Source organism: Myxocyprinus asiaticus, chromosome 25, assembly GCF_019703515.2.
Source record: "Myxocyprinus asiaticus isolate MX2 ecotype Aquarium Trade chromosome 25, UBuf_Myxa_2, whole genome shotgun sequence".
Taxonomy (NCBI): domain Eukaryota; kingdom Metazoa; phylum Chordata; class Actinopteri; order Cypriniformes; family Catostomidae; genus Myxocyprinus; species Myxocyprinus asiaticus.
Window position 1 is genome coordinate 45,475,001 of NC_059368.1, and position 14,154 is coordinate 45,489,154.

At 37.6% G+C, this 14,154-nt stretch overlaps 1 protein-coding gene across 2 annotated transcripts in view; it reads right to left on the reverse strand.

Moving 5' to 3' along the window:
- Nucleotides 1–13,872, reverse strand: part of LOC127415809 (rho GTPase-activating protein 18-like) — a 51,609-nt gene extending 37,737 nt beyond the window's left edge. For both annotated transcript variants that reach the window (XM_051654769.1, XM_051654768.1), the window contains exon 1: nt 13,690–13,872. In XM_051654769.1, coding sequence (XP_051510729.1) covers nt 13,690–13,799 — 110 coding nt within the window. In that variant the 5' untranslated portion in view covers nt 13,800–13,872. The remainder of the gene's footprint in view (nt 1–13,689) is intronic.
- Between the last annotated feature and the right edge of the window lie 282 nt (nt 13,873–14,154).

Consider the following 14,154-nt stretch of genomic DNA (forward strand, 5'->3'; position numbering starts at 1 on the left):
TACGTCCAACAACACTTACCGTTTTGACCACTGGGGACAGTGTTCCGCATTTCAGTAAGCACAGACCGATTGTACACAAAGAAAACTAAACCTATTGTTTCCGATTTTACTGTGAGATCCATCTGAATTATCAAACAACCTCTCAAACGAGGAGTCACATGACGCTATGCAAGGGTTGGTCGCTTAGATGCGAGCTTCGCTTAAACTTTGCTACAATTATCCTTTAAAGCAATATTAACTGGCGAGAACTGTAATAGTTTTGTTTGTTAAACTGTGCTGGGAGGGCAGGATGTCGAAAAATTTGAAATCGTTGGGCTGTGGCAACATAAAAAAGCACTTACGTTCTCACACGTCAGACGCCTCGCAGGATCAAGATGGCAGAGTTGATAGTGATAGCAGCGAGCTTCATGACGTAGGCTGGGATATCTCGAACATTTATGCAGCACTAACAAAAATCGCAGCCAACATGGAGGGCCTCGCAGAAATATGTAGAGTGATCACATCTATGGAGGCGAATCTTTCCACCCTGATCACAAGAGTGGACAATGTTCAAAAACAGGTCGAATTTCTGGAGTCGGCCGAAAGAGAGCTACAAGCTAACCTGCCTGCTACCAAGGCTGATGTGGAACAGGTGTGGGAAAAACTAGAGGATATCGGAAAATCTGAGCAGACGTAATAATGTTTGTTTGGTTGGAATCCCAGAGGGCAAGGAAGGTCAAGATATGGTCATGTTTTTGGAGGGGGTTATTCTGAATTTGATCAGAACAGTGGACCGTCAGCTCGAAATTGAGTGCGCCCACAGATAGACCCCGATCTATCCTGGCTAGATTCTTGCAGTCAATCTCAGAAGCAAAATCTCAAGACATCAGTCAGGAAGTTAAAGCTCAGTCACAAATGGGTATTCCAAATGGACAATGACCCCAAGTACACCTCCAAAGTTGTGGCAAAATGGCTTAAGGACAACAAAGTCAAGGTATTGGAGTGGCCATCACAAAGCCCTGACCTCAATCCGATAGAAAATTTGTGGGCAGAACTGAAAAAGCATGTGCGAGCAAGGAGGCCTATAAACCTGACTCAGTTACTCCAGTTCTGTCTGGAGGAATGGGCAAAAATTCCAGCAACTTATTGTGAGAAGCTTGTGGAAGGCTACCCAATATGTTTGACCCAAGTTAAACAATTTAAAGGCAATGCTACCAAATACTAACAAAGTGTATGTACATTTCTGACCCACTGGGAATGTGATGAAAGAAATAAAAGCTGAGATAAATCATTCTCTCTACTATTATTCTGACATTTCACATTCTTAAAATAAAGTAGTGATCCTAACTGACCTAAGACAGGGAATGTTTTCTATGATTAAATATCAGGAATTGTGAAAAACTGAGTTTATATGTATTTGGCTTAGGTGTATGTAAACTTCTGACTTCAACGGTATATATATTATGTACTATTGGATCTTAGGTACAGCATTCCTTTTTATAGTTTAATTTGTTTATGCTACATTTAATGGTCCTAATTTTGAAGCTGAACGTGTTGCGGTAATGAGAAATTATCCACGTGCATGATTAATTCACATGCACATGTTTCAGAATACAGTTCAATGAAGGTACTGTAGTTCATAGTGGCATTTGTAAACAGAGACACAGCAAATGTTCTAAATAAGAGCAACTGAAACAAAAATGAAAGTGTTTTTTTTTTTTTTTGTTTGCCTGTGATTCACCAACAACCTTTCCTCTGTCATAAATGCTGACGATGGCCCTTTCATGGTTTAGCTATTAACCAGGCATTTGTGGAGTGGGGCTTTAAACTCTTCTTCAGATGACTCTACATGCTAAAGGTTAGACAGCACTCAAAGCAATACAAACCACCAACACATTTGACCAAAGAAAGAAAGTGTCAAGTACGTATGCATTTCTTTCTATAAGCAGCAGAGTCATTTTACACACACAAACAAAAGAGACACACTAACAGGACAGTCAAAGCACTAACACTGTCTTTTTTGTAGTTCTCCATAGCAGCTAGTACACTAGAGTATACGGTACGATGTGAAAGAGGAGTCAAGCTAAAGCTGAACAGAAGATTTAACAGAGTCGAGTCAAGGGGTCAGAACCAGTATGTGGGCTGTTGCTATGACAACTAAAAGTATACCGATGGAATGTGGCTGCTTGGAAACAGTGAGAGGTCGTGTTGTTTCTAAAACTAAGAACATGTACGTTCATGTTTAAATCAGTTTAAAGAAAGACAACATGAAATGCCATTTGCAATGCATTTACTTTCAAGTGAAAAAAAAATATTCAGCCTCTAATATTAGAGCTAATTTAGCAATAGCGTAGAGCATATAATCAATAATCTGTCTATGTATGGAAAAGAGCAGTATGAACATTCTGCCCATTACATCTCATTTTGTGTTCCGTGAAAGCAAGAAAGTCATACAGGTTTGGAACAACACGAGGGTGAGTGACTGATGACAGAATTTTCATTTTTGCGTGAACTACTTCACCAAGCTCGACGTTTATCCTTCCTTATTCTAAATCGATAGACAACAGGACTGTGTATGTTGGGTGTTCAAGTTATTTTATCACATCTGCACATCGGGTTGCGCTGATAAACTGTTAAGTTATCTCTCAAAGCGGTCTAAGAGTTTACAAGTCTCAGAATACTCAGTGCATTGAGTGGAAAACTATTTCCTGCCTACTTTTGTTCCTGTGCTTCCTGCAGAAGTATTTACTTTAAAACAAAATCCTGATTCACAAATTAGAATGTACATGAAACCCACATTATATTTATACATTTTCCATTTCTATAGTATATTTTGTATTTTTATGATGTATTATTTATCATTTTCATTTGTTTGTATGTCTTCATTATACATATATATATATATATATACATACACACACACATTAGTGCTGTCAGCGTTAACGCGTTAATGCATGTGATTAATTGAAAATGTTTAATGCGTTAATTTTTCTTAATTGCAATTAAGGCATGTACCAATTTGACATTATTGTTTCTGATATTTTATTCAGCTCTGTGTGAGTTAAAAACACTGTTAGTCCATCACACGTCTTTTGTAAGTCAGCATTTTACCACATAAGCATGTCAATTCTTACAAGCCCGCTGTGCAGATAGTTTTTCTCCCTGTTGACGCTCTGCTCAAATTTCATATAATTTAAACTTTGTACCCGTTGCTGCCGAGTTTTGAAGTGTCAGCTAATGATCAGCGGACAGTTCGGATGAATTATCTTTATATTGGAAATGCCAACGCTAAAAGCAGAACAAGACATGCTTTTCATATGGAGTTCAATGCAGCGCTTGATGCCGTGACACGAATCATGTGCATTCCATATCTAAAGTAAAAAGACAGCCTTCCGACTGATTAATATTAAATGAGGGTTTAATGCGCATTACAATGAATACTAGTTCTTTCAATCAGTAAACACTTAAGACTTTGAGAAATGTTTAATGTTGCTCGAATTGGAGCTATTTTAATGAATTTCTGTATTTATACTGTGGAGTTTGGAAAATTATAATAAAGCATTTTTGTTACAAACTGTATTGTTTTCTTCTATTGTGTTGTTCTTTCCAAAGAACAAATACAGTTGAAGTCAGAAGTTTACATGCACCTTAACCAAATACATATAAACTCAGTTTTTCACAATTCCTGACATTTAATCATAGAAAACGTTCCCTGTCTTAGGTCAGTTAGGATCACTACTTTATTTTAAAAATGTGAAATGTCAGAATAATAGTAGAGAGAATTATTTATTTCAGCTTTTTATTTCTTTCATCACATTCCCAGTGGGTCAGAAGTTTACATACTCTTTATTAGTATTTGGTAGCATTGCCTTTAAATTGTTTAACTTGGGTCAAACATATTGGGTAGCCTTCCACAAGCTTCTCACAATAAGTTGCTGGAATTTTGGCCCATTCCTCCAGACAGAACTGGAGTAACTGAGTCAGGTTTGTAGACCTCCTTGCTCACACATGCTTTTTCAGTTCTGCCCACAAATTTTCCATCGGATTGAGGTCAGGGCTTTGTGATGGCCACTCCAATACCTTGACTTTGTTGTCCTTAAGCCATTTTGCCACAACTTTGGAGGTATGCTTGGGGTCATTGTCCATTTGGAATACCCATTTGCGACCGAGCTTTAACTTCCTGGCTGATGTCTTGATGTTGCTTCAATATATCCACATAATTTTCCTTCCTCGTGTTGCCATCTATTTTGTGAAGTGCACCAGTCCCTCCTGCAGCAAAGCACCCCCACAAGATGATGCTGCCACCCCCATGTTTCACGGATGGGATGGTGTTCTTCAGCTTGCGAGCCTCCCCCTTTTTCCTCCAAACATAACGATGGTCATTATGGCCAAACAGTTAAAAATTTGTTTCATCAGACCAGAGGACATTTCTCCAAAAGCAAGATCTTTGTCCCCGTGTGCACTTGCAAACTGTAGTGTGGCTTTTTTATGGTGGTTTTGGAGCAGTGGCTTCTTCCTTGCTGAGCAGCCTTTCAGGTTATATCGATATAGGACTCGTTTTACTGTGGATATAGATACATGGATATTTCCTCCAGCATCTTCACAAGGCTGTTGTTCTGGGATTGATTTGCACTTTTCGCACCAAACTACGTCCATCTCTAGGAGACAGAATGTGTCTCCTTCCTGAGCAGTATGATGGCTGCGTGGTCCCATGGTGTTTATACTTGTGTACTTTTGTTTGTACAGATGAACGTGGTACCTTCAGGCGTTTGGAAATTGTTCACAAGGATGAAACAGACTTGTAGAGGTCCAACATTTTTTTCTGAGGTCTTGGCTGATTTCTTTTGATTTTCCCATGATGTCAAGCAAAGAGGCCCTGAGTTTGAAGTTAGGCCACAGGTTCACCTCCAATTCAGTACACCTCCTATCAGACATCATTTTCTGTAATTTTCCAAGCTGCTTAAATGCACAGTTAACATAGTGTGTGTAAACTTCTGACCCACTGGAACTGTGATATAGTCAATTAAAAGTGAAACAATCTGTCTGTAAACAATTGTTGTAAAAATGACTTGTGTCATGCACAAAGTAGATGTCCTAAACGTCTTGCCAAAACTATAGTTTGCTAATATGAAATCTGTGGAGTGGTTAAAAAAAAAATTAGTTTTAATGACTTCAACCTAAGTGTATGTAAGACTTCAGTAAATGCATTATGTCAGGAAATAAGCATATATGGAGTCAAATTACATTACTTTTAAAATCTGAGTTTAATCACGATTAACTATGAAAAATTATGAGATTAATTGTGATTAAACATTTTAATCTACTGACAGCCCTAATGTATGTATATATATATATATATATATATATATACACACACACACACACACACTACCGGTCAAAAGTTTTGAAACACTTTACTGAAATGTTTCTCATGATGTTAAAAATCTTTTGATCTGAAGGCGTATGCTTAAATGTTTGAAATTAGTTTTGTAGACAAAAATATAATTGTGCCACCATATTAATTTATTTCATTATAAAACTAACATTTAATAAAAATAAAAAAAGTTTTTGAAATTGATGACTTGGACCAAATAATAAAGAAAAGCAGCCAATAAGTGCCCAACATAGATGGGAACTCCTTCAATACTGTTTAAAAAGCATCTCAGGGTGATACCTCAAGAAGTTGGTTGAGAAAATGTCAAGAGTACATGTCTGCAAATTCTAGACAAAGGGTGACTACTTTGAAGATGCTCAAATATAACACAGTTTTGATTTATTTTGGATTTTGTTTAGTCACAACATAATTCCCATAGTTCCATTTATGTTATTCAATAGTTTTGTTGACCTTACTATTATTCTAAAATGTGAAGAAAAAAATTATAATAAAGAATAAGGGTTTCAAAACTTTTGACCAGTAGTGTATATACGGTTGATATGGAATTAATGTATTTTTTATTGCATTATTTAATGTATTTGTATTTATTTATCATCATATTTCCATTTATTTATATTTATTATACTTTTATGCTATATAAATATATATCATCATAGTTTTATTTATTTATTACACTTTTTTTTTACCAAATATGTATAACTTTTACATTACATGATTAATTTGTATTTATTTATCATTATACATGTATTTTCATTTATTTGTATTTATTATACATTTTTGCTATCCTAAATACATTTTATATCCAGTGGTTTCCGAAAGTCTAGGACCACAAATGAAAATGCTTCTATTTTGCATTTTTTCTAATTTAATACAACTTTTTCCATTACAATTGATAGTATCAGCATTACAATTTGATCCATGTTATCCAGCATGATTTGAGAATGTTCCAAAGAGCATTGTATGTGCTTTAATGGTAGCAAGAAAATCTGAATATCTGTGCATGTTAACTCCTTTGTACAATGTCGCAAGTGTGCTTACATGTAATTAGTGACCTAGAAATAGTGCACAATCCTAAATATTTCTCATATATTTTAGATCAAATCTTTTCTTTGTTTACATTTTTCAAAATCTTTTAACTTTGTTTATTTCCAGGTTTAAATAGGACTGTAAATCCCAGATTGTCAATGCGGCCTCAGATTTTTCCATAATCTCAGTTTTTATTATGTTAAGGGAATTTTACAAAGCAGGAATAGATCTGCATAAGATGTGTGTACTGTGTCAATGGAAAAGTGATAACAGCCAGGCTATGATAGCATTTGTTGATTCTGTATTGTGTGTGCACTGCTGAATGAGTTAATGGCATCATAAGTCCAGTGAAAGAGATGTCTCTGAGGATAAAATAGTTCCACTCACACAAGCCTTTACTAAATTACATTCAATCTGCAAGGACCCTGCTGAGTGTCCAACATCCATCACACAATGACCGCAAAACCTACAGGCCACTGTCAATGAAATATTCATTATGTAATGGGATGGCCACACAAGGTGGAAAGTCAAGCGATGTTTGCCATGCCAGTAAAGGTGAAACTATCAACCACAAACATACACTCTCAAAACACAAAAGCAACACACACCCTTCCACATATCTCACAGCAAATCTCTGTTCTTATGCGTCCACACAACGTTATTGTATGGCTCATCATTACAGATTTCATGAGTGAGAGCTAATGTTCCTCATGTTCTTCCTTTCAAGTCTTCTTAAGTCATACGATAGCTTTGTGTGAGGATCAAACGAAATTATAATCTGACCTGTTGATCACTGAAAATCTTCCCTTTTACCATTTGTGGTCAAGCATATTAAAAAATGCTGCGTTGCAATCGGTAACATGACACACAAGAACTAATGCCATTTGCCCTCAATCGCGCATCTAAAGGTGACATTTTTTTAACTGAATCTTATCAGTATTATCAGTGATAATTTACATTTTGGGATTTTCCTCATACAAAGCTATCATGTCGATATGACTTCAGAAGATTTGAAATAAAGTGCACAAGTCATATGGACTACTTTTATGATACTTTGACAGAGTGTTTTTTTTTTTTTTTTTCATACTTCTGGAGCATAAATCAGTATAAACAGAGACTATGTAGCACAGATGGAGCACTACCTTACCTGTCCATTTTTACAATAAATTCTCCTCCCTGCTCATACGATCTCCACTCTAACTTTCACTTTCACATTCTTCTTCTTGTGTTTTTGGTGATTCACCATATTCATGCATATTGCCACCTACTGGGCAGGGAGAATTTCTAGCAAAAAAGGGCTGATCTTGATCTGTAAAATATTGTCTGTTTCTCACCCACACCTATCATATCACTTCTGAAGATCTAGACTAATCACTGGAGTCAAATGGATTATTTTTATGCAGCCTTTTTATGTCCCTTTCACTTGCATTGAACTGACACACAGAGCTGGAATATATTTTTTTTTTTCCCCAATTTGGAATGCCCAATTCCCAACGCACTCTAGGTCCTCGTGGTGATGTAGTGACTCGCCTCAATCCGGGTGGTGGAGGACGAATTTCAGTTGCCTCCGCGTCTTAGATGGTCAATCCACGCATCTTATCACGTGGCTTGTTGAGCGCGTTACCGTAGAGACATAGCACGTGTGGAGGCTTCACGCTATTCTCTGCGGCATCCACGCACAATTCACCACGCGCCCCACCGAGAGCGAGAGCCACATTATAGCGACCACGAGGAGGTTACCCCACGTGACTCTACCCTCCCTAGCAACCGGGCCAATTTGGTTGCTAAGGAGACCTGGCTGGAATCACTCAGCACGCCCTGGATTCAAACTCGCAACTCCAGGTGTGATAGTCAGCATCTTTACTCGCTGAGCTACCCAAGCCCCAGTAGAGCTGGAATATTCTTCTAAAAATCTTCATTTATGTTCTGCAGAAGAAAGTCATACACACCTGGGATGGCATGAGAGTGAGTAAATAATGAGAGAATTTTCATTTTTGGGTGAACTATCACTTTAAGCTTTTAATAGCCTATATTTTCACCAGATGAAGGGTTGTGTGTATATTAGGGGTGTAACGGTACACAGAAGTCACGGTTCGATACATGCCTCGTTTTGGGGTCACGGTTCGATACGAGTTTGGTACAACAGGAAAAAGGAACAAATCCCAAATGCTAGGATTCTTTTCATTTATTTTGAACAGACAGTAGTGCAAATTACAGTTTGTTCCACCTAGCGGCATTTAGTCCCACTGAGGTAGTTGGTACAGTACAGCATCCTTTAGTGTATTAAGCACTAAGCAGTAAACAGAATGCACTCTTGCATAGGCCATATTTTTTGTAGGGTTGATAAAAAACAAAAGGTATTTGGTCACAATCAGCTACAAAACTGAAAAGCATCTTGTGTTATAAAAGTACAAAATAAATAGAATAATGAAAAATAAAACTTGTGCATTAGGAGAAGCCATTCTTGTTTTGGGTTGGTGCATAGGTAGTCTCTTCTTCTTCTGCTCTTTTTCCTGTTGTTAGCAAACAGCACTGCATTACCGTGCGCACCCCCTTCTGAATTGACGTGTGGATTGCCTGTGACTGATGTATTCTTCATCTGACTGCATGCACCGAACTGTGACGTCAGTACCGTGACGGTTCGGGACGAATACATGTACTGTTACACCCCTAATATATAAATATATATATATATATATATATATATATATATATATATATATATATATATATATATATATATATATATATATATATATACACAAACATACTTATATACTGTATAAATATTACATCAGATGAGGTTTAATGAGGAATAAGGTTTATTATGTGCTGACAGGGAATGTTTCCATATGGTTGCATTTTTCTATGCATGCCCTCGCTTTAAAGGTGCACTCAGTAACTTTTTGCTCATGTCATCTTGGACATACAATGACACCTAGTGGTGTGGATGCAGCATCATTCAAAATCAATAGTTTTCAGTTACAGATGCCATTGTAGAAATTCACTATTCACAATCAGCCACGATTAATTTAATCCAAAAGTGAAAATGTCCAATAGCAAGACGGTTACTATGATTAAGCAAGTAGTATTCAGCTGGTCATGTGTTTCTAAAATGGCAGCCCCCATGAGGGCGCCCCTGCCCCATGTAGAATAAAACAGCTTTTATAAGGTCACTGATTTGACTAGAGTCTTCATCTCATGTGAGTGCTCATGATTTATACATATGTTTTAAAATTACAATTCATTTCTTTAGGAGTAAAACTTTTTTAATGATTTCACCTTTAATATGGAACACTTTTTTATATACTCAAATATATATATATATATATATATATGCATTGAAGTGAGGATAACAAATATAGATGAATATTGTAAATGAAAGATTTAGATTTAGATATTTATAGCTGTTTTTATTTCACCTCTAGAGGCCGCTGTTATACTGCAGAATCCTCCAGCGCCTGCCAAAGAGGAATATGGAGAAATGAAAAAAGAATAGCAAAAAACTATCGCATCTATCGGCATCGATTTTTGCTGATAACCGATAGTTCCAAAAAGCAACTATGGACTAGATTAATCGGTTAGACCGATATATAGGCCTATCTCTAATCTTGACCAACTGTTTTGTAGATTTCAGTCTTTACCGATTCAAGTAGACAGGAGCCGCACTTTTATGCCGCTTGTTTACATAAAAATAGCTGCCTGGGTGCGTTCCAATGATGGCCAAATATACTTCGGTATAAATCACCATCCACTTTCATTGTATTAAAAACAGTGTGAATATTCTTATTTTGGGTTTAACGGAAGAAAGTGTTTGAAATGAGAGGGTGAAGAACAAACAACAGAATTAGAGTGAAAACGTCTATTAAAGACATCATTCTCATTATGTTCTTCATAGTAATGACTAATTCTTTATTTAGATTGCTCAACAAAGTCTTCAGTTAGTTCTGAATATAGAAATATTTTTTTCAGACATGCTTTTGTGTAATTCTTTCTGTCTGAATCTAAACGACAGGCCAGTCTGCAAACAACCAGCAAAAAGCAGATGCCAGTGAAAAAAGCCAAAGGCCAGCTGGCAGACCTCAATGAGCACATCCTCTCACACACACAAACACACACAGAGACAGAAACCTCTTTTTAAAGCAGCCAGAGCTGCTGAGGTCCGGCTGGCAGAATTTGCAGGTGAGTTCAGCTCGCAGCTGCTGAACGCGTGAGACACACAGATCTCCTCTGCTCCATCTGACAACACAAATAACAGCAGCATCCCATTTCACAGCACTGAGATACTGCCATCTGCATATATCAAGAGGATCCTTGTGTGGCACAAATGGGGAACTAAATGGTTTGGCACAAAAAATTTCTGGAGCACAGGCATATTACTCATTTCTAATTTAGCTGGCACTTTTATCTGACGTGATTTACAGTACACTGAAATTAAAGGCTCCTTGTGAGATTTGAACCTGCAACCTTTCACTTACCAGCCCAGATGTTTTAACAACCAGACTACACCTTGTATTAAAACTGATATGACTTTTTGACTGATATAACTGAAAAATATTTGAAAACAAAGTGTGCCTTATCATTGACAAGGCCGTCTATCACGGCCAGGACTATGAGGGGGCAATACCCCACCCTCCCCCCCAGTCGGACGGAGAAACGACCAACTTATTGCCCACCATTAAGGTCAAAATGCCCCCTCAAAGATCTCATCCAACTGCCGCCTGTAGATTTTAGAATTAACACAAGGGTTGTGTCACTTAATGTGATTATTAACCATACGGATGCAGTTTTCAGCTGATGCTCAATTGATAAGACACACTTTCTGCTTTCACATTTTTTGAAGTGAATATTTTATCAACTCTTTCTGAAAATAGGCATTACTATTTATGTACATTTATTCAATTTAACATCTGTCTTATTTGCTCAACTGTACTGTATCATATGGGCTATCAGCGTGTTCTCCAGATATTGGTGTTGACATCTGCCATTGAAACCTAACCTAACCCCATGTCTGGTTTTAACTAGAGCTGTCGATTTAACGTGTTAATTTAGAGCAATTTACTTTATAAAAACAAACGCGTTAAAAACTTTACACAATCAGTCATGCTTCCTGACCAGTACGTAAATTCCGTAATAAAGGAATGCATTTTCCAACCATCATAGCAATTCAAGCTTCAAGTAAATGCAAGTTTGTGTTTTTACGAGGCGTGTCAGCAGGGGGCAGTCAGTGCACCTCAGCAAACCTCACAAGCAGGAGGCGTTCTTGACAGCTTGACAAACCCAGAGACTATTTACTAGGGATGGGCGTTTTCAAGTGATTTTGTTGTCGAGTACTAGTCTTACCCTCAAAAACAAGTACATGATTACTCGTAAATTAAAATGAACGTTAAAAATAACACATATTGTATTATTTATTTATTTCCAAAGGTGATGTTTCATAAGCCATGCTGAATGTGACATCTGCATGTCTGTTTACTATACACTGCTAAGAAAGAGAGAATGCTCTGACAAGAACGGAGAGAATAATGCATTTATTTTGCCAAGATGAAACAAGATGCAGTTTTGGTGCAAAGAAAGTTAAAGCAGCATTTTCCCAGCATCTTTCTTCCTTCTGCTGGTTGTGTAAAGTTTGTGGAGGACTGTCCGTGTCACCGCCTGATTTCATTCATTCTGCCAGTGCAACAGTGTGTGATTAAACGATGGCAAAATGCGATAAATGGTAAAACTATACGCGCTCAAAATCAATGAGTTTATGAAAATTGTAATTAATGATATGTTGACATTTATTGCCAGTAGCTAGTGCAGAACGAGTACTTGATTACTCGGTTACTCTGCTGATTTGAAATATGTTCTTTGATCGTAATCTTAACCAACAGTTTTGGAGATTTCGGTCTTTCCCATTCAAGTAGATAGGAGTTGCACTTATGCCGCTTGTTTACAAAGAAAAATAGCTGCTCGAGAGCGTTCCAAAGATGGTGCCAATTGGACTGACTTGCTAAAAATGCTTTGACAAAGCACAACGCTGAAGCGCAGCATTTAAAATGATGATGAAAACAGTGAGACGCTCCAAAAGGGTCCATCTGATGCACATGTACATAGGTCGACCAATAAAAATAGTGCAGACGGGATGCAAAAACGCATCCTGAGAGAACAGGACAGATTGAGGAACTCAACTGCAAAATTAATTGTAGTCGACTGTTGGCTTGTTGAATGAAACAAACAATATTTTGATTTCTAATTAAAGCCACTTTTTGTTTTGTCTTAATGCTTTACTCATCTCCCACAATAGTATTTTTCAATCTGAATATCTGCGTTATTATATTTATTTTAGGTCCTACATGTTATATTTTTTATTATTTTAATTATTATGTATGATTTATATTGAATTCTTTATTTGAGGGGCTTTTTCCAGCAAATCTTGATATATGTGTTTAATTCCATTAATTAATCGGCATGTCATACAATTAATTTTATTACAAATTTTAATCAATTGATAGCCCCAGTTTTAACACAAATTACGGAATGTAGTCTGGCGGCTAAAGTTCTGGCCTGGTCATTGAAAGCTTGTAAGTTAAAATGCATCAAGGAACTATTATTGTGTCCTTGATTGGCCAATGCAGAAAATGTAAAAATTGCCAAATACTGGCTGATTAATTGAGAAGGATATAGCTGCAGGCAGAGCTCCAAAAAGGGGCGGAAGCTCCAAACCCTTTCCCTAACCATGTGTGGAAGTGTTACCCCCTTATAGAGTTGGCCCAACCCCTTCTCGGTGTACCCCGCCCCTTTCTGGAGTCACCCCGCCTTCTTTTGGAGATTCCGCCCCCATTTGGAGATCTCTTGCAGCAAAAGCTTCTTGGATTAATCGACTTGACCAATATATCGGTCTTTTGCTCACAGCCGGTAGTAGCAGTGGCACCACATGTTTAGACTTTAAAACAACCTACTACAGGCAGAACTACTGTAGATTCTTCCACTTACACATTAAAAATACTCCAGCCATCACTTGTAACAACATCCAGAGGTTGTAAACACAACAGTGTTAGGTTAAAATCTCCAGTTTGAAGATATGCCCATGAAACCCATCCTAGAGGCAGAAAAGCACTTTAAACTGAACTCTAGGGCTGTGTCTCAAATCCGAGTCATCTGCCTGCCTTTTGAGGCATCAGAGAAGTCTACTATCAAGGTAGGCAGCACACAAGGCTCTGAGACACATCCTTAGGATACAGTTGCTATAAATAGTGCACATTGCCCTGGGTAATAAATAAAGTCGCGTTCATGTGATCCCTCACCTCGGTCCCGAAAACCCCGCTTGTTCCTTACAGCTGACGGCCGGTAAAGCTTCACTGTTGCTGATGTAGGCGGTTAACACAACACTCTGCTCGTCCTGCTGACCACTCATGTTGAGCACCGCATTATTATGGAAGTTTCGATGTAACTTCGGAGGAACTGCCGCTCGACTCTTTCCTAACGACATGAATAATCAGCGACTTTCAGCTCCGCCCCTTCGGGCGTCAACATACCAATCCTGCTACGGTGAAGGCATTTCTAATGAATATTAATCATGTGATGTCATACTCGCCCACTAAGCCGTCTTGATTGGCTAAAAGGCAAAGAGTTTTTAAGTAGGCGGTACGTTAGTTTTGCTAGGCTGAAGGCTTGGCTCATGAATATTAATTAAGTACGTAATAACGCTTCAGGAAGGTTACCTAGCAACATTCGTAACGTAAAAAATATTATTATTTTTATTTTTATTA